Here is a 19,381-nt window from a genome sequence, read left to right on the forward strand (position 1 = left end):
ATAACCGACTCGACGATTGGACAAGGATATGAAGACTTAATATGTAATATTTTCAACAATTTAACTCATCAAAACCATCCGGAAAATACCAAGACTCATTGCAACTTCGATATCAATATACCCAATAACTCAAATCGTCATAAGGAAGCTCAAAATTTGACACATGGCACAAAAACACTTGGAAATACCAATAATTCATTCTTGAACTTAAAACGTGGATACATGTTCAAAATATATCAATTCTTGATAGAAATACCAAGAATCCCATTAGTAAATCTCAATTCATAGAACGAAAATAGTCAAAAACTCATGTGATTCAAAACTTACAATTCAAATCTTTATAAGTTCATAATCAAATTATTTAGACATAATTCAACTTACAAAACCATATGAATCCATTAAATAATCATAATTGGCAAGCTTGAACAATTTATATATATACATAATCAAAATCTCATGGTAGGATATCTTGGAAATAAATTCATTTGCCAAACTCATAATAATCCATAATAAAAATTAAAGATACGGGCACAAGAACGGAAGAATTATTCTTGTTCAAAGCCCCACATACCTAAAAATGAAAGATGAATATGAACTTCCGACTCAAGAACTTTATTCACGAAAATAAAGGGTGCTTCTCGAAGCCCTTAACATGATCAACTCAAATCCCAAATCAATTTGAAATTTCTACGGTTCAATCAAGAGATATAAAAGGATGAAATTTGGAGTAGTAGGGTTGGGGTTTGAGCCTTAGGAAATTTTGGAGAAAAATGAGCTATTGAATGCTCTTAATGGACTTAAATACATGGTTTACCCGGATGGATTGGAGTGGGAATGACCAAAATACCCTTAAAAATCAAATAATGTCAAATCTGTCATTTGGTGGAATGTTTTGATAGGTTGAAGTAGATCAACCATAACTTTTTGCTCCAATGGACAAATTGGATGAAACCAATTTCACTAGAAAGAGAACTCTCAGAGCTTTCTGTTGATATATAGTAGCTCACCCAGATCATTATGTACAAGGAGTTATGATCGTTTGAAGTTGACCATAAAATTTGCCTGGCCTCAGTATTTTTTTCCTACACATTTACCGTTCACCACAATTCACGGTTAGATCGGAATGATCATAACTCATCGCTCGAGTGTCTATTTTGGATGATCCCCATATCATTGGAAAGCTTATTCGATGCTCTACGCGATGACGGGTCGCATATCCAGAAATTTCACACAGAAAAATTATTAATCACGATAAAGAACAGAATTCAACACATTTTCGTCCGAGATGTTAACGAACTCTTGGAAAGATAAAAAGGCTTTAACGACTCGATACATTTGGGAGCAAAATATTTAACGAGAAAATTCGGGGTATCGCAATGGGCCGTGCAGTACGTGATTCGAATTAGTCGGGACTCTAATACGGATATCAGACACCGAGTGGAAAACCAAAAAAAAATCGTTAAGATATATCTTCAAAGACTTTTACAAGAATGACATTTTACTAAATTTCATCTATTCGTCAGTACCTCCATCGCCAAAACACTATCAACTAACAGCGCTACCGCCTACTATTATTAGCGACCACCGTGCACAACTCGCCGAAAACCGCCATCCCCGGTCACAATCATCATCATTACTTATCAGTACAACCATTTATCACCATCAATATCTGTCATTACGATTATCTCATTACCACAACAATTACTAGTCACCATCAATTGTCAATACATATTACCAATCGTCGTCGTTCATCATTACCAAACACCGTCGTCTACAACTATCAATTACCGCCATCACCAACTAGTCAATCATTGTAACACCCGTTCTCAATCGACACCCATGACTACCACAACGTCATAACTACCAATTTAGGATGATGTTTAGTGAAGATGCTATATTCTATATGATTAGCTTGACTATTAAGCCGACACTTAAAAATACACATATTAAAAAGTAACAAACTTTTAAAAGTCTTGATTATGTAATAGTAATGTAATAAATGATTTTATAAATATTTTGACTTTAAAAACAAGTAAAGATTTTAAATATAGAAAAAAGAAATAAACGTACCATAAATATTGTTCAAATTGACATGTCCCTCTTAGCCCCAACAACAAAGAAAAAAAGGTAGACATGACAAACGAAAAAGTAATGATCTATCAAGCACTTGAAACTTCTGAAGATAAAATATATATTTGTTTACACTAAAATATATGTTTACGTTTACATTATCTATAATTTATATCTATATCTTTATCTATAATCTACAAGTTATAATCTATATCTATATCTATATCTATAACCTAAAATATATTAAAAGTGTGAAAAAATTTATAAATATTGTTTGAACTTTTTGCCCTTCATTAAAAGTCTTTGCTTTAGATAAAATAATCTTTTAACTATTTTTTTAATATTTCAGAATTTGAAATTAATTAAATAAGTCTTTGTTTTAGATAAAATAGTCTTTTCACTATTTTTTTAATATTTAAGAGTTGAAAATTAATTATATATATTTATGATAAACCTTTCTTATTAGAAGTCATCAAAATTAATGACAACTAATACTTTTTTCATTAGTTTAAGAATTCTAAATCTAACAAAAAATGATTTTAAGAAATTTGAGAATTTTAGAAATAAATATAAAAACGTTAGACAAAATCTCTGTGATAAATAAATTTATTTAATTGTAAATAATTAAATATTACACGTGCGGTTAAACTAGTTATATTAAAGTGTGTGAAAGGTGAATTCAGCTTTTATATTTCATTAAAAATATCCGCAATAGATAAATTTATTTAATTTTAAATAATCAAACGTTACACGTGCGAGACACGTGCAGTTAAACTAGTTTAAATAAATATAAAAACACTTTTTTTCCTCACTTTGTAGCAAATATTCCCATTGAGATTTCATTAAATTTTAAATTTACGTAGATTTAATTTTTTAGGGCGATGCTTCCAATGTTTTTATATTTCAAGAGATTGAATTCAAAAATTTTAAGTTAAAAATAAAAGGATCCAGCTATCACATTGCAACTCATATTGATAAATACAAAATATCTATCTACAACTTTATTGACACGTATTATCAAGAATTTATATAAGTTGATAATTATTTTTTTTAGTGTTAATTCATTAACACGTGTCTAACTTAAGAAATAAAACGCAGAAAGAAGGATTCGAAATTCAAACTTAATCTAATCGCTTTACTCGTTCTTAATATTAAACAATTTACCAACAAAGGTTGTGGTGGAGCAATACATACTTTTTCATTTTTAATTAGAATCTTCAAAATGCGGATATTGAACACCAAATGAGAAACCAATAAAAAAATAACATAAACATACACCTTAACTTATCATATTTACACAAATTCTCACTCGTACAAATTAATTACAAAAAATTCAACTAATTATGTATCTTCAACCGCACTACCACAATGCACAATCCATCGATAACCAGTATCCTCGATCATAATCACATTACCGCAATAATCACTAGGCGCCTTCAATTGTCAATGCATATTATCAACCGTCATCATTCATCGTTACCAATCACGATCATCCAAAACTATCAGTTATCACCATCACCAATCACTTCGTCAGTCACTATAACACCCGTTTTCAGTCGACAACAAGGACCACCATCACTGTCATAACTACCAATCGAGGATGTTGTTCAGTGCAGATGCTATATTCTGTATGACAAACTTGACTATTAAATTGACACTTAAAAATACACGTACATTTTTTTTTCCAGAATTTAAATCACAAATATCTAATAGAAATAATTTATCACATGCTTAATTAAAATAAGCCGCAATCTAAATATCTAAGTAAAATTTGCTAACAAATTTAAGATGTCATCGAAATATTAAAATTATTTTAATTGAATATGACAATCAATGTAAAATTCCAAAATAGTACTTAATAAATTGTTGCAAAAAATATTTTAAGATTTTTCTTTTTTTTTTATACAATCATGTTTGGCGGGTAACACAAAATCATTAAACCTTTTTTCTTCCCGCCAATAAGTTCCTGTTATTTGTTTGGTGTAAATTAGAAGTTCAAAAATATAAAAAAATAAAAAATTAGTTTAGTGGAAATTAACATGAAACCAAGTTGACTCACTTTTTGTTTTCAACTTTAATTATATTCTTATATATTAAGATATATATACACATTTTTTCCCCTCACTTTGTAAGAAATTTTGAATTGAGATTTCATTAAATTTAAATTCACGTAGATTTTTCTTTTAGGGCGATGTTTCCAATAACATTTTTCTATTTCAAGAAATCAAACTCGAATTTTTTAATTGAGAATAAAAGGATAAAGTTGTCACACTGCAATTCAGATTGATAAATACAAACGCCTGTTTGCAACTTTGTTGACACGTATTGTCAAGAATTTATATAAGTTGATTTTTAGTGTTAATTCATTAACACGCGTCTAAATTACTAACAAATAATACGTAGAAAAACGGATTGTAATTGCCTTTCTCGTTCTTAATATTAAACTATTTACCAATAAAGGTTGTGGTGGAGCAGTAAATACTTCTCCATCTTTAATTAGAGTCTCCGAAATGCGAGTACCAAACACCTAATGAAAAAACCAAAATAGAAAAAAAAACATAAACATATACCTTAACTTATCATATTTACACAAATTTCTATCTCATAAAGTAATTACAGAAATCTCAACTAATCACATATCTTCGTTGCATGTATCGAGAGCTAATTATTTATCTTGATAAATCCAAAATAAAAAAGATTATATCGGGAGCTAATTACGTATCTTTACAAAAGAAAAAATGTATGTATTTCAACAGATTCAAAATTTAAAAAAAATATATCGGGAGCTAATTCTGTATCTTTACAAAGAAAAAATATATCTTCGTTGAATGTATTATATATGTCAAAAATATATCAAAAACTAATTATATATCTTTACAGAGGGAAAACTGTACATTCGTTGGATGTATCGGAAGCTAATAATGTATCTCGACAGACCCAAAATTAAGATTTTCAATAATTATGTAAAATATTAAAATTTTCTATAATTAAACTTCAAACTGTCAGAATTTATTTATTTATTTTTTTTTTAAATTAAATTATTTGAATTATTTTCCTTTTATTTTTTTAACATAACATGTATATTCCAAACAAAATGCAAAAAGTCAGTGAGTTACAAAAATGGACTGAGTGAGAGATACAGAATGGCAAAGAAAAATAAAAAATAATATCCAGAAAGCCCACACCATTAAACTTTGCCTATTGAAGAATCCAATATGTAATTTTTTTCTAGGGCTATTAACCCTTTTTTTTTTTTTTTTCCCCTTTTCCTATTTTTATCCTTTTTCAATGGCGGTGCATCTGATTTTTCATTAAAAAGGTAAATTTTTTGTGTATATTTTATGTATATTTTTGTGTTATGTGGTTCTTGAACTCGATTTTTTTTATGTGAAGGGTATTTATTAGATTTGTATAAAAAGGTATGATTTTGCTGATTTTTGTTAAAGGGTATCCATAGATTTGTGTAAAATGGTGAGATTTTTGCTATTTTATTTATTTTTTGTTTTTTTGGGGTGTTTTATGGTTCTTGATTTTTTTTTTTCTGTAAAGGGTATTGATTAGATTTGTATCAAAAGGTAAGATTTTGCTGATTTTTGTAAAGGGTATTCATTAGATTTGTATAAAATGGTGAGATTTTGCTGTTTTTTTTTTTTTTTTTTTTTTGGTTTTTTGAGTGTTTTATAGTTCTTGAAATCGTTTTTTCTGTAAAGGGTATTCATTAGATTTGTATAAAAAGGTATGATTTTGCTGATTTTTTGTGGTTGAAATCGTTTTTGCTGTAAAGGGAATTCAGAGATTTGCATAAAAATGTAATGTTTTGCTGAACTTTTGGTTGTTTTCTTTGATGTATATGCGATTTGTGTGTTTTTTCCTGTAAAGGGTCTGCACAGATTTGGAAAAAAAAGGTGAGGTTTTGCTGGAATGTTTGTTTGTTTTCTTTGTTGTGTATGGTTTTTGATGTGTTTTATGTTTGTTGAATTCAATTTTTCTGTGAAGAGTTTGCACAGATTTGTGTATTTTCTGAAAATGGTTAGGTTTTTTGCTGATCTTTAGTTGAGTTTTTGCGATCTGAAGGAAGGGATTTTGTTGATTTTCAGGTGTGGTGAAGGAACCCCAGATTTTGATTCTGCTGGAAATTTTGATTTCTTAAGGTTTTGCTGATTCTTTTGTTGGTTTTTTGCTATTTGAAGGAAGAAACGGTAAAATTTGGGTGGATTTTGTTGAAAGAGTGGGGTGAAGGAACCCCAGATTTTGATTTTGCTGGGAATTTTGGTTTATGGTGTAAATTGGATTGGAAATTGAGTTGTTTTTTTTTGAAATGGAAGCTGGTGTGGGTAAATCAGAACGGAGAGGGAGGAAAAGGAGAAGAAAGGATGTGCAAAATGTGGAGGTTGATCAGGATGGGAAGAAAAGGGCTGTTGTGTTGAAGCCTAAAGAATTAGTAGGTAGGTACGTTAGGAAGGAATTTGAGGGAAATGGGTTATTTTTGGGAAAGATTGTGTTTTATGATTCAGGGTTGTATAGGGTTGATTATGATGATGGAGATTGTGAAGATTTGGATCCCGGTGAATTGAAAGAGGTTTTGATTGAAGAGGATGTGTTGGTTGGTGAATGGTTGGACAGGAAGAAAAAGTTAAATGAAATGGTGGCAAGTAAGCAGGTAAAGGATGTTGCTCCTCAGGTTGAGATTGCGGCTGAGCTGGTAAGTGCTGTAGTTGATACGATTGAAGAAGTGCCAGTTTTGAGTGACTCGAGGTATGATTCTCCTGTTAAACTTGAGAAGATGCAAGTAGGTACTGCTGATTCACTGAGCGATTTGTCTGAAGATGATGAGGAGCAGGATTTAAGTTCAGAGGTGGAAAAGACTCTTGTTCCTGCACCTGAACTGCCTCCATCTTCTGGAAATATTGGTATTCCAGAGGAATATGTACCATACCTTTTGTCCATTTTTAGCTTTTTGCGAACGTTTAGTACAACATTGTTTCTGAGTCCCTTTGAACTTGATGACTTTGTGGGTGCACTCAACTGTTCTATTCCAAACTCCTTGTTGGACTCTATCCATGTTGCTGTTATGCGTGTTTTGAGGCGTCACCTTGAAAACCTGTCATCTGATGGTTCTGAGCTTGCATCAAAGTGCCTAAGGTGAGTCAGTTTACTTAAATGCAGTTTTGATTTTGAATCCATTGCTAGGCGCTTCCTGTCATGCTGTCCTTCCAAAAAGTACATCAAAGAATGCCTGGATTACGACATGGTGAAATAAACTAAAAGCTAGATAACTTATCAGAAGAAGAATTCAAATGATGGTTTATGACATGAAGTTCCATTACAGTATGGTCCTCATGCAGTTTGACTTTGCCTGTATGAAGGCACTCAATGACATACTTTCCTGACAGTTAGTTGTCTTTCCTTAATTAATCATGGTATGAAATTGTTTGTATGTTTGGGATGAGCTTGAATAATTGTCATGGTTATTCTATATCGTTTTTCCAAGCAGTAGCAGTTGTCCACTTTTATAGAAGACAGGATTTGTTGAATATTCCCTGTCACCCTTCTCTCATTGAGGAAATCTTGAAATGCGTAAATAATGTATTTATTTCAGCATAAGCCAGAGCCGGGGCAGATGTGCTTACGTGATTTCATATTTAGACTAAAATATAATTATACATTTCAGTATGGTACATTGTGGAAACTTAATTATTGAATCCTGCTCATAGGAACATTGATTGGAGCTTGCTTGATGCAATGACTTGGCCAGTGTATCTAGTTCATTATTTAACGGGAATGGGATACACAGATGAACATGGTTGGAAAGAGTTTTATCCCCATACTTTGGAGAAGGAGTATTACTCATTGACTGCCGGCAGGAAACTCATAGTTCTGCAGATCTTGTGCGACAGTGTCCTGGATTCTGAGGAGCTAAGAGCAGAAATTGACATGCGTGAAGAATCAGAGGTAGGAATTGATTCAGATGGCGGTACAGTTTTTGCCCCTGTAATTGGACCACGTAGAGTGCATCCACGGTATGCTAAAACTTCTGCCTGCAAGGACCAAGAAGCCATCAAGCTTAATAAAGAAAACAGCGAAACAAATATCTTTTCGAATACTAATTCTTTGGGCGCGAAAGTTACTGGACAAGCTTCTATTCGTGACGTTGATCAAGATGGTAATGGTGATGAGTGTCGTCTCTGCGGTATGGATGGAACTTTACTTTGCTGTGATGGCTGTCCGTCATCTTACCATGGTAGGTGCATTGGTGTTTGCAAGATGTATATACCAGAAGGAGCATGGTATTGCCCTGAGTGCACAGTCAATGGGCTTGATCCCAAAATTACAAGGGGAACACCGCTGAAAGGATCAGAGGTGTTTGGTGTTGATTCCTATGGACAAGTCTTTATGGGTACTTGCAATCATCTGCTTGTGTATGTCTCTTAACCTTTATTTTTATCGACTCTTTTAAGTTGCTGTATTTGATCATGGGATATTCTATGGGGAGATATATAATGCCCTTAATCTCAAGTAATTCATGCTGAAATCTTCCTCTGTTGTATTTTTCTTATGTATTTTAATCTTATGTTATAGGTTGAAGGCTTTGGCTGACTCGGACTGTAATGTCAGATACTACTACGACAAAGACATACCCAAGGTGCTTCAAGCACTCAACACCAGTGTGCAGCATTATGCCTTATATTTGGAAATATGCAAAGGAATTATCCAGTATTGGAAACTTCCAGTCAATAACAAATTCCCTAATAGTGAACTTTCTGAAATTAGTAGGCAAGGAGAGGGCACAATGGGTGGTTGCGTTATGGCACCACTTAAGTCCTTGGTTACGGAAAGTCTTGGGGAAGAGAATACTGCATGTTGTGTCACTGAATTTGGTCCAGGAAATGCTCTTCTAGGCAACTTCCCGATGGTACATATGCAGAATGAGAAACTAAGTGCAGTTTCCCGACCTGATGGTCTTTTTCTGGCAAATATTGATCCTATAGCAAGACAGAGTAACAGCCCTCTAGATTCGTTGTCATCTGGACAAATTCAAGTGAAACCCATTGTATGTACTGGTTCAGTTGACCAGCATCTTGTTCCTTCTGAATGGACTGAACAAGATGACCCCAATTTGGGAAAGACTGCTACACATACCTCAAGTCACTTTAACTACTTGGAACAAATTAATGGTATTTTTGCTGGTCTTGTGGTGTCTCATGGAAGAGGATGCTTATACATGGGTTCATCTTTCAAACCTCAAGGATATATAAATAGTTATCTGCATGGAGATTTTGCTGCAGCTGCTGCTGCTAGTTTAGCTGTCCTTTCTTCGGAAGAAACCCAGGGTTCTGAGACTCGTGTTTCAGACAAGCGTAAACAGATGGCTGCAAGTTTTCTACATCAAGCTAAAGCTTTCTCATCAGTAGCAATGCGTTTTTTTTGGCCGAATATGGAAAAGAAACTTGTGGAAGTACCAAGGGAAAGATGTAGCTGGTGTCTTAGTTGTAAGGCCCCTGTGGCTAGTAAGAGAGGATGCTTGTTGAATGCTGCAGCATCAAATGCCATTAAGGGGCCTATGAAGATACTTAGTGGTCTACGTCCTGCAAAGGGTGGTGAGGGCAGTCTTCCTGGTATTGCCACATATATTATATTGATGGAGGAGAGCTTAATTGGTCTTATAGGTGGCGCTTTTCAGAGTGCAGCTTTTAGAAACCAATGGCGTAAAGAGGCAGAAGAAGCTACCAGTTGCAGTGTGATAAAGTCTCTTTTGCTCGAAGTAAGTTTTTTTGCAGAATTTTGTTTATGTCAATTGTAGCTAGCATAACGTCCACTTTATTTTCCATTGTTTCTCTTAAAATTTTTGTTACCACTTCTCAATTCACTATTTTATTGATAAAAACTGTATTTGTTTATTGTGTTTGAGCATTGACTAGTACTTTATGCAAGTAGTATTAGGGGCTACTTGGTAGTGTAATTCATTTAACTGAAGATGAGAATGGCTGATCATGAATTTAACATAATTATGTATGAAATAAGTTCAGGAATGTTGGAAAACCAACACATTTATAACTTGTGTCACTCATGTTTTTTCCGATTGTATGGATATTTTCTTTTAGAATGTAAACTATTTTGGTAGGTAATAAGAATATTTTTTTGATATTGCCAGCAAAATGTTGGAGTCAGGCACCTGACTGTATACCACTGGTAGCGGTCATGTTACACCAAAAGCTGAGCAAAAATGTACATCCACGCTCTTCATAATAAGAAATATATATTCAAGTTTAAGGTTCACAATATTGACCTTTCTTCAAAGACTCTAGAATCTCTATTCTTCAAATGACCCACCATATAACAACACAGATAGTGTTCTAGATTTTGTGGGAAGATTTTGTCATGTCTGTCTTTTGCCAAATGAGGAGGAAGTACAGCGAGGTCTAGGTAATGCTCATTTGATGTCCTGGGTATTAAAGAAAAAAAATGCCAAATCTGACTCCTAGCATTACATTTGAAGAAAACGATGGTTGATATCCTCGGCATCCACTTCAGGAAGGGAGCATCCAGATTTTAATGAATTGCCTCTTTCTGGAGGTTGTTCGAAGTAAGACATTTAGTCATATACTCTCCGCTACTAGCCAATTGAAACATTTGACTTTGTTATGTGCAGACATTTAGTCATCTACACTCTCCTATAAACCAGTTGAAACAATTGACTTCTTAATAATAGATTTCCAAGGCCAAAAGGGAAGTGAAAAGGCGGAGCCTGTCAAAGAGTAGTGACAGCTCCCGAAAGAGGATTCGCCTTTGGAATTATAATTTTGGAAAAAAGTAATCAATAATCAATTTTGGTAGACAGTAGTGGTGCACCAGAAGGGACATCAAGCTCATGTATCCGTCAAATTACCATTGAGGTTTATGTTGAGCTGTATAAACTAGCCGAGATCGTGTTGTATATCTGGTATGGAAGTGTTAGAGAAACTTGAGAGAGAATTTTTAATAGGGGATTAACCCACCAGATGCTATATAAAATCACGCAAAACTAGGCCGGATCTTCCATATTCTAAAAGATATCTTTGATTTTGAAGTTTCTCTCTCTCATGATCAATGGATCTTTCTTTTACTTTGACATACATGATAATAGCCATCTTCTTCCACATGTCATTTTTATCTCCTAATTCAATAGATACATTTCAATAATTTTTTTTACTATAAGCTTAGTAGGGTGCTTCTATAAGATTATTTCAAAATGTTGATAAAAAGATTAAAGAGGGTGGTTGATGTTCTGGTGGCTGACACACAAATGGCCTTTATTGATGCTGTCAAATAACGGACACAATACTTGTTGCAAATGATTGACTAGGTAGAAGAGTGAGACAAGAGGAGGCAGGGTCATACTTAGTTTGGTGAAAGATATGAGGTTACAAATGGATTGGGTGGAGTAAATGTTGCATCTCTATGTTAATATGTTCTTTTTGATAATAAATGTGTGGTAACAACTAGTTGTTCAGAAGGCTTCCTCCCTACTCACAGTGGGTTGAAGCAGGTGATGCTTTATCTCCCTTTTTTATTCATCTTGGTTATGGAAGATCAGGGTGGGCTTAGTTAAACTATCTAAGGCAGTGTCTTTACCGTGGATTAAGAGGTTTAGAGCTGGGGAGATGGCTATTCTGGGGTGGAAGTCTCCACGTTCAATATACAAATGGTACTCACATATTAGATGGAGCATAGGGGTCGCATTTGAGTTACCTATAGGTTGATTTTATTACCTTTTAAACTGTTTTGAAGATTAATTTAAGAAAAACTCCGTGGTGCAAGATTTATGCATACTTGGTAATGCCTTAGGCTGTAAGTTCGATGAGCTCCTTAGAAAGTACCTTTGTATGCCATTAGGGGCTAGATTCGAGGGAAAAAAAGGAGGCAAAAGATTGAATAAATATGGAAAGAAAATTACGTGGAAAAGACGGTACTTGTATTTGGGAGGCAGATGGATCCATACCAACAGTGTACTTGACCCTATTCCGACCTACGTATATGTCTGTATTTCAATACCAGTTAGTGTGACAAATAACCTCCATAGAACAATGAGGAACTTTTTTTGGATGACAATAAGGAAACGAAAGCCTTTCACTTGGTAAAGTGGAACATAGTTTTGAAAGATAAAAGAAGCTGAGGTTTTAGCATAACATTAAATTTCAAAAACACAGTTGTAGCTTACTAATGAAGTGTTTGTTGAGATATGGCAAAGAAGCAAAGGAGGATGTTGATCGCTGATAAATATGGATAACAAAGCCCCCATGGATTCACTAGCGTTTTTAGTACTTAACACGGGGTAGGCCTAAGGAAACGCATAACAAGATTTTGGAGCCAACATAAAGATCAAGGTCAGAAATGGCAGAACTAGAAGGTTTTGGCAAGATGCTTGGATTGGAAACACCACTTTGATGATAAAATATTAGTACCTTTATTGTAAATGTCGGAATGGAACAAACTGTGGTATAAACTTAGAAGAAATTATTTTGATTGGGAGATTCCTCAAATGACACTCCTGTTCGCGTCAGTTTTGACGAGGTGATCTTAAAGGATGTGATACTTGACAACATTATCTGGATCAGGCAAAAGAATGACATGACCAGTTCGCTGTTAATTCACGCAATAAGCCAGTTAATAGTGAGGGGTGCATACCTACTAACTGGCCAGGGAAGCTTTGGTGGGAGATCAAGACACCTTACAAGGATAAGTTTATGTGGCTGCTCACGCATAATGCATATCTAACTTGAAGCAAATGAAATAGAATAGGAATGTTATTATGCAACAGGTGTTTTATGTGCAATAATGAAAGGAAAATGATGTCCATCTCTTTTTGCGCTGTCCAGTTGCAAGGCAGTTCTAGACACAATTCTATAATACTAGTTTAGTGTACGTGCTTTGCACGTGTCTCACGTTAATTAATATAACTATATACAAGAAGAACAAAGTTATTAAAATAAATGCTATATCTATTAATATAAATACATATTTTACCTCAAAATATGTTATTGCCTGTTATATCACCTGCACCTTTTTTACAAACGATTTTTTGGGTTTATATTCTTTTGCATCGCTTTGGTCGTTTCATTAAAATAACAATTTCTATTGTCTACGTTGATAATTTTCTTTAAAAAGGTTAGCTCGGTGCACTAAAATACAATTCAACTTATAATATAGTTTTAGGCTATGATAGATTGATAGATGTGTTTTTCTAACCTAAACAGGTTATATTTAGATTTAGAAGTGAAAACTTTAAGTTAATTTTAAATACTAAATATTAGGGAAATAGTTAAATGGTCATTTTGCATAGTGTGTAATCTAGAGACTACTAGTGTTTTGGGGTTTCAGGATAGAGGTGCAAGCCTCTTGGAGAGGGCTGATAGTTGATAAATATGGGGTAATGGAAGGGGGTGGGAGAACTAGAGATGTCACTATGCCTTTCATGTGGTTTGTGGAGGAATATAATGAAGGGATGAGGTGATTTCAACAAAAATATCTCATTTAAGGTTGGAAATGGGAGGAAATTTAATTTTTAGGGACATTGGTGGTGTGGGGATAACTTATTGAAAGATGATTTTCAATCTTTTCTGTCGGTCCAACAAATTAGGTAGATACATGGTGGAGAGACTTTTTGAGACTTGAGATACGTGAAGCATTTCCACGGTTGGGAGGTGACCAGGCTCCAAAGGTTGACGACCATCCTTCATAGGCAAGTCAATTTGGCAGATAAACTTGATACTTTGTGGTGGGATTTGGGGAACAATGGAGATATCTCTGGTAAATCTTTCTATGGGAAACTCCTAATTAGGGAGGAGACTCTGTTTCCATGTAATGCAATTTGGATAGTGTTGATGCCGAGAAATGTATGTTTTTTCTCTTGCCTGGCATCTAAAAGATTGGTTTTGTTGAATAATCTTAGAAAGCCAAAGATTGTTTGTGTCTGCTGGTGTTACATGTGCAAGGAGACAGGGAAAGAAGTGGATCATCTTGTCTTTACCATGAGATTATGGTGGAATATGCTTCGGTGTTCATGGTTTCTTGGATAAATGCCAAAAACCGTGAAAAATTTAATGTTTTGTTGGAGAAGCGGGAATTGGAGAAGATGTAAGACATGGAATTTGGTCCCTGGTGCGTTGATGTGGGTTTTTTGAAAGAGAAATATGAGAGCTTTTGAGGGGGTAGAGTTGAGTTTTTCTCAGTCGAGGAATAGCGTTTGGTTACTTATTTTCGTTTGGTGCACCCATAAATTCCTTGTTGTATAGAATGGGTGGACTTTGTAGAGAATCAAATTTTGTAGATTCTTTACCTTTTATCCATTGTAAACGGGCAATAAACTTTATGAATGAAATACATTTACCTTATCAAAAGAAGTAGTCTCTGGCACTGTATTTTTTTAAAAAATGAAGACTTTTGAACCGTGTGGTCTAAAACAATTCTTAGATATTTGTGTAAAAGAGGAATTTTAATGTTAAATTATTTCTCTTTTTGGCATGGAGAAAAAAAGGAAAGGGTGCCACATAAAATGAGACGGAGGGAGTTATATTAATTAGTTAAAGGAATCCTAATCCTGAAGTGATTCTTAAAGCCAAATAAACAAAATCAGTGTACAAAATGAAATTAAACTATAGTTTTTGGTTTTCCTCATAAAAAATATTGCTTAAACAAATTCTTGCTACACGCAATGAATTCTACACTTAAAAAGGAAATTAACTAAAAAAGATTCTGCATGTCAGAGAAAAGAATTACTCTTCTACTATTAAAAATAGACATCTAATTAACTTCCTATAATTTAGAACTGCTTACCATATATTTTAGGTTTAAAAGTTTCTATTTTTTCACGGTGTACACCTAACAAATTCTGTAACTTTAGACTTTTTCCCATGTATTAATAACAATTTGAGGACAATAGTGTAGTTTACGCGCATTCCACGTGTATCACGTCAATTAGTAACAATGTATATCCAGGATATCTGCCCATGTAATTTTTGTCTTGTCGTTGGTTTACTACTTTACTTAGTGAGTATTCTTTCTGCTGCAAGAAGGCTAAGTGCTTAGGTCATGTGCTTTGATCATGTTGTGGTTCATCAATCTTTGGTTTGAAGTACGAAATCCAGCAACCAAGGGTAAATTCACATTATTTGAATTCCGACAGAATTTAGCAATTTATAGGCTGCTATAGATTATAGAAACGTTAGGCAATTCTGGCTTTGTCGGGGAACTTTGCATTTAACTGCATTGTGCTTTTAGAATAATTCGAAAGGTAGATACATTATTATATGCCCCAACATTTGACATCTATTACTACTTCATATGATTTTATGTATAGAATATTATGTTCTTTGTGTTGATGACTGTTGTGTATGGATTTATGTTTGTAGCTTGAGGAGAATATCCGCCTAGTTGCATTTTCTGTGGATTGGATTAAGCTTGTTGATGGTGGATCATCCGAGTCTTCTGTCACTCAGTCAGCTACTGCTGCTGTTGGATCAACCCATAAGCGTAAACCAGGGAGACGTGGTAGGAAACCAATGGCTATTGTTGAAGCCACTGCTGATGACGGCCAGGATTTACCGACCGACTTCACTTGGTGGAGAGGTGGCTTGATTTCTAATTTTATACTCCAGAAAGGGACTCTACCCCAAAGGATGGTGAAGAAAGCTGCACTTCAAGGTGTCTTATGATACCTTCATTGTTTTTTTAGTAGTGCAAATCTTCAATTTTTTACATGCCGAAAAGAATTCCATTATGTCTTACCTTAAATTCAGCAGAATACAAATATAAATCTCATGAGATTTCACTAACAGCTTATTCTCTTGCAGGCGGTGTAAAAAAGATACCTGGTATTTATTATGCTGAAGGGTCTGAGACTGCCAAAAGAAGTAGGCAGCTTGTTTGGCGGGCTGCAGTTGATATGTGTAAGACAACATCACAGCTTGCGCTTCAGGTGATTGAGATATATTGATAAAGATTTAAGCTCCTCATTTTGTGACAAGCTTTTGGTGCAAGTCTGGATCAAGTGTTTCTTTTGATGTTCAATCTTAGTGAATAAAGTTGTTTTTTTCCCTACAGGTGAGGTACCTAGATATGCATGTGAGATGGAGTGACCTTGTTCGTCCTGAACAGAGCGTCCAAGATGGAAAAGGTCCAGAAACAGAAGCTTCAGCTTTCAGAAATGCTTATATATGCGACAAAAGAGTTGTCGAAAATGAGAGTAGGTATGGAGTTGCTTTTGGGAATCAGAAACATCTCCCGTCTCGTGTGATGAAGAGTGTCGCAGAAGTAGAGCAAACACAGGATGGCAAGGAAAGATATTGGTTTTCTGAGTTGCGGATTCCTTTGTATCTTATAAAAGAGTATGAAGAAAAAATAGGAAAAGATCTGGCTTCAGCAGACAAATGCACAAGTGCATTTATGCAGAAAAAAACCTCGAGGGCTCCATGTACCGATATCTTCTCTTATCTAGTACTGAAGAGAGATGGCAATGATAAGTATTGTTGTGCTTCATGTCAAGCGGATGTGTCAGTCAGGTATCCATTTAATGCATTTATCAGAATATTTCTGTTCTCATTTTTCTCATGTTCGTTTATTTATACGATCTCGCTTTCTCAGGTATGTGGTCAAGTGCAATGCATGTCAAGGTACTATAATATTATCTATCTCTTGTATCAACTACTATCATGTTGTTATGCAGGCTAGTAGTTGGTCAGGGAGTTCATACATATTCTCTCTTTTGTAGGTCTCTGTCACGAGCACTGTACAGTTAGTTCAACAGTTGATGCTTCAAGCACTTGCAAACAGTGTAACCAAAATAGAGCCCTTTTTCAAGCTAAATGCAGTGATGAATCTCCAACAAGTCCTTTACTGCTGCAAGGACAATACTTTCCAAAGCCAATATCAGCCAACAAAGGAGTTAATGTTGGTAGTTTAAGTCGTCCATCAGCCTCTGTTGCCACTTTGAAGCATTCTTCTGCCATGAAGCATAGTAATTCTTCGAAGTCCAAATCAAAAGCAAATCACAACTTAGGTGTCATTTGGAGAAAGAAGAGTGAAGACACTGGCACTGATTTTGTATTAAGAAACATACTTTTGAAGGGCAATCCAGATGGGTATCCTCTCATTGCTATTTGCCACCTTTGTCGCAATCCATACAATCCTGATTTGATGTACATCCGTTGTGAAACTTGTTCAAGTAAGTAAGGAATTCGTTTTAGCCTGTTAAATTGAATATATGTTACATTTCTCTTTAGTTTTAATTAATGCAATGTGAGTTTGCAGATTGGTTTCATGCTGATGCTGTTGGACTTGAAGAATCAAAAATCCATCAAGTTATGGGGTTCAAATGTTCTAGATGCCGTAGAACAAGAATACCCATCTGTCCTTATTTGGATCCAAAAAGCAAAAAGCAGATAGAAGAAAAGAGAACGCGCGCAAGGGCTTCAAAGATGGATAATTCAGGAATGGAGTTTGGTTCTGGGATGATTTCAGAGCTACACATGGATGACGAGTTGTCTTCTCAAGTGTTGCCTTCCGAGGAGGACGGCATGTATCTAGAGGATGATAATTCTCTTCTTGTTTCTACGTCAGAAGAATTCAGTGAGCAATTCCCTGAAGCTGATTGTGAGTGGAATACTGCAACCATGTCTGTGTTTGGCCCTAAAAAATTGCCCGTAAGAAGGCAGGTAAAGAATGAGAATGATTTGGATTCTTCTTTCGCAAGCGATCCTTTCCATGCCGATTTTTTTGGAGGAGACATAATGATTTCTGCAGAAGAAATACCAGTTAATGCAGAACGTGGTACTAAACTGCCAGTAAGAAGAAATGGAGGAACGGAGAAGGATTTAGATACTCTTGCCTACAACCCCACAAATGTCGAATTATCCACACCTTTTGAGGTTGAATGGGATACTTCCAGAAATGGTTTTGACGACGGCCTGATGTTTGAATATGATGATCTCCAGTGTGACGATATGGAGTTTGAACCTCAGACCTATTTCTCTTTCAATGAATTGCTCGCGTCTGATGATTGTGGCCCTCTTGATGGATCTTCTAATCTAACAGACAACGGTGACACATCGTTGGGGTTTCCATCCGATGGACTTGCCGATTTGTCCTACTTTCAGCACGAGCATGCACTTGGCATAGATTCCGCTGCAGTCACTGTCTCTTGTAAAGTGTGTTCTCATACCAAACCATGCCCTGATCTTTGTTGTCAAATGTGTGGCATATGGATCCACAGTCATTGTTCACCTTGGGTTGAAGAGTTGTTTGGGGAAACCGGTTGGATGTGTGGCAACTGTAGGGACTGGAGATAGTTTATGCTTGTCATTTTTTCGTGATCTTGCCGATTGAAGCCAGAGGTGCAGGTGCATCAGCCCGTGAGAATTGGAGATATCGATGCAGTTTCTTGAGCAGACTATTTGCTGATACAAGGTGCTATTGCTACTTTTGTCGCGAAGTCACTTGTGATCCCAGCAGGTAAAAACTGTTATGCTGAGCGGCTAGAGCACATTCAAGGTTCAGTGATGGGGGCTGCTCCAATTTTGCGACCTGGCAAATTTTCCTCATCCGATCTCTCTGAGCTTTCATTATGTAGAAGTCTCGTATTTCTTTTGAATGATTATAGCTGGATGATAGGAAAACAATCGCGCGAGCGCAGTATACATGTAGAAAATGATTTACTAGGAGGTTGTGGTATTTGCTCCAACCTTTGCAGATAAGCAACTTTTTTTATTGGCGCTTATCTGATGCTTTTGACTGTATAAAGAGGCAATTAGTTAGAAATTCTTTTCCACTTTCTGCATTTTATGACTTGAATGCTAGGGGTCTATCGGAAACATCAACGTCTGCCATTTGCATGCATTCGACCATTTTCAGACCGCACTTTGTGGGATTGTACTGGGCATTGAGTGACTTTTCATAAGAGAAGAGAATATGTCTTGTTTGGACTAGGAACACTATCGATATACTGTTGCAAGGCTTTAGTAAATAATAGAGTTCATGTTATGTACACTGACACACTAAAAGGGCAGCTCGGTCCACTAATCCTCTCCCTATGTGCAAGATCCGATAGGATTCCACCATAGTGGTGCATTGTGCGCAACCTTATCTAACATCTAACATTTCTGCCAAAGGTTATTTTCAAAACTTGAACCCATGACTTCCACTATGGAAGTAGTGTATATGCAAGATCTTACACTCTTGAATTAGCAAGATGCTATATGTCAAACCAACAACAAAAATATACCAATAGATTGAGAAACTAGTATCTATTAATGAAATTGATTATGTGGTGCAGTTGCTT

At 35.2% G+C, this 19,381-nt stretch overlaps 1 protein-coding gene across 1 annotated transcript; it reads left to right on the top strand.

Moving 5' to 3' along the window:
* Nucleotides 1-5,179: 5,179 nt before the first annotated feature.
* On the top strand, nucleotides 5,180-18,861 carry LOC107856412 (DDT domain-containing protein PTM). The gene is made up of 10 exons (XM_047399899.1): nucleotides 5,180-5,389; nucleotides 6,168-7,212; nucleotides 7,785-8,489; nucleotides 8,650-9,832; nucleotides 15,459-15,750; nucleotides 15,900-16,024; nucleotides 16,150-16,607; nucleotides 16,690-16,718; nucleotides 16,817-17,269; nucleotides 17,356-18,861. Exons 2-10 carry the CDS (start codon nucleotides 6,389-6,391, stop codon nucleotides 18,390-18,392), a joined length of 5,106 nt encoding a protein of 1,701 aa, XP_047255855.1. The 5' UTR covers nucleotides 5,180-5,389; nucleotides 6,168-6,388; the 3' UTR covers nucleotides 18,393-18,861.
* Nucleotides 18,862-19,381: the final 520 nt, after the last annotated feature.

This window comes from Capsicum annuum, chromosome 11 (genome assembly GCF_002878395.1).
Source record: "Capsicum annuum cultivar UCD-10X-F1 chromosome 11, UCD10Xv1.1, whole genome shotgun sequence".
Classification (NCBI taxonomy): Eukaryota; Viridiplantae; Streptophyta; class Magnoliopsida; order Solanales; family Solanaceae; genus Capsicum; species Capsicum annuum.

Bases quoted from the DNA above. Each gene is read 5' to 3' on its own strand.
- LOC107856412 (XM_047399899.1), top strand. From the start codon at position 6,389: ATGGAAGCTGGTGTGGGTAAATCAGAACGGAGAGGGAGGAAAAGGAGA. The intron at 16,608-16,689 runs GTATCCATTTAA...TCGCTTTCTCAG, and splicing joins CAAGCGGATGTGTCAGTCAG to GTATGTGGTCAAGTGCAATG. The intron at 16,719-16,816 runs GTACTATAATAT...TCTCTTTTGTAG, and splicing joins CAAGTGCAATGCATGTCAAG to GTCTCTGTCACGAGCACTGT.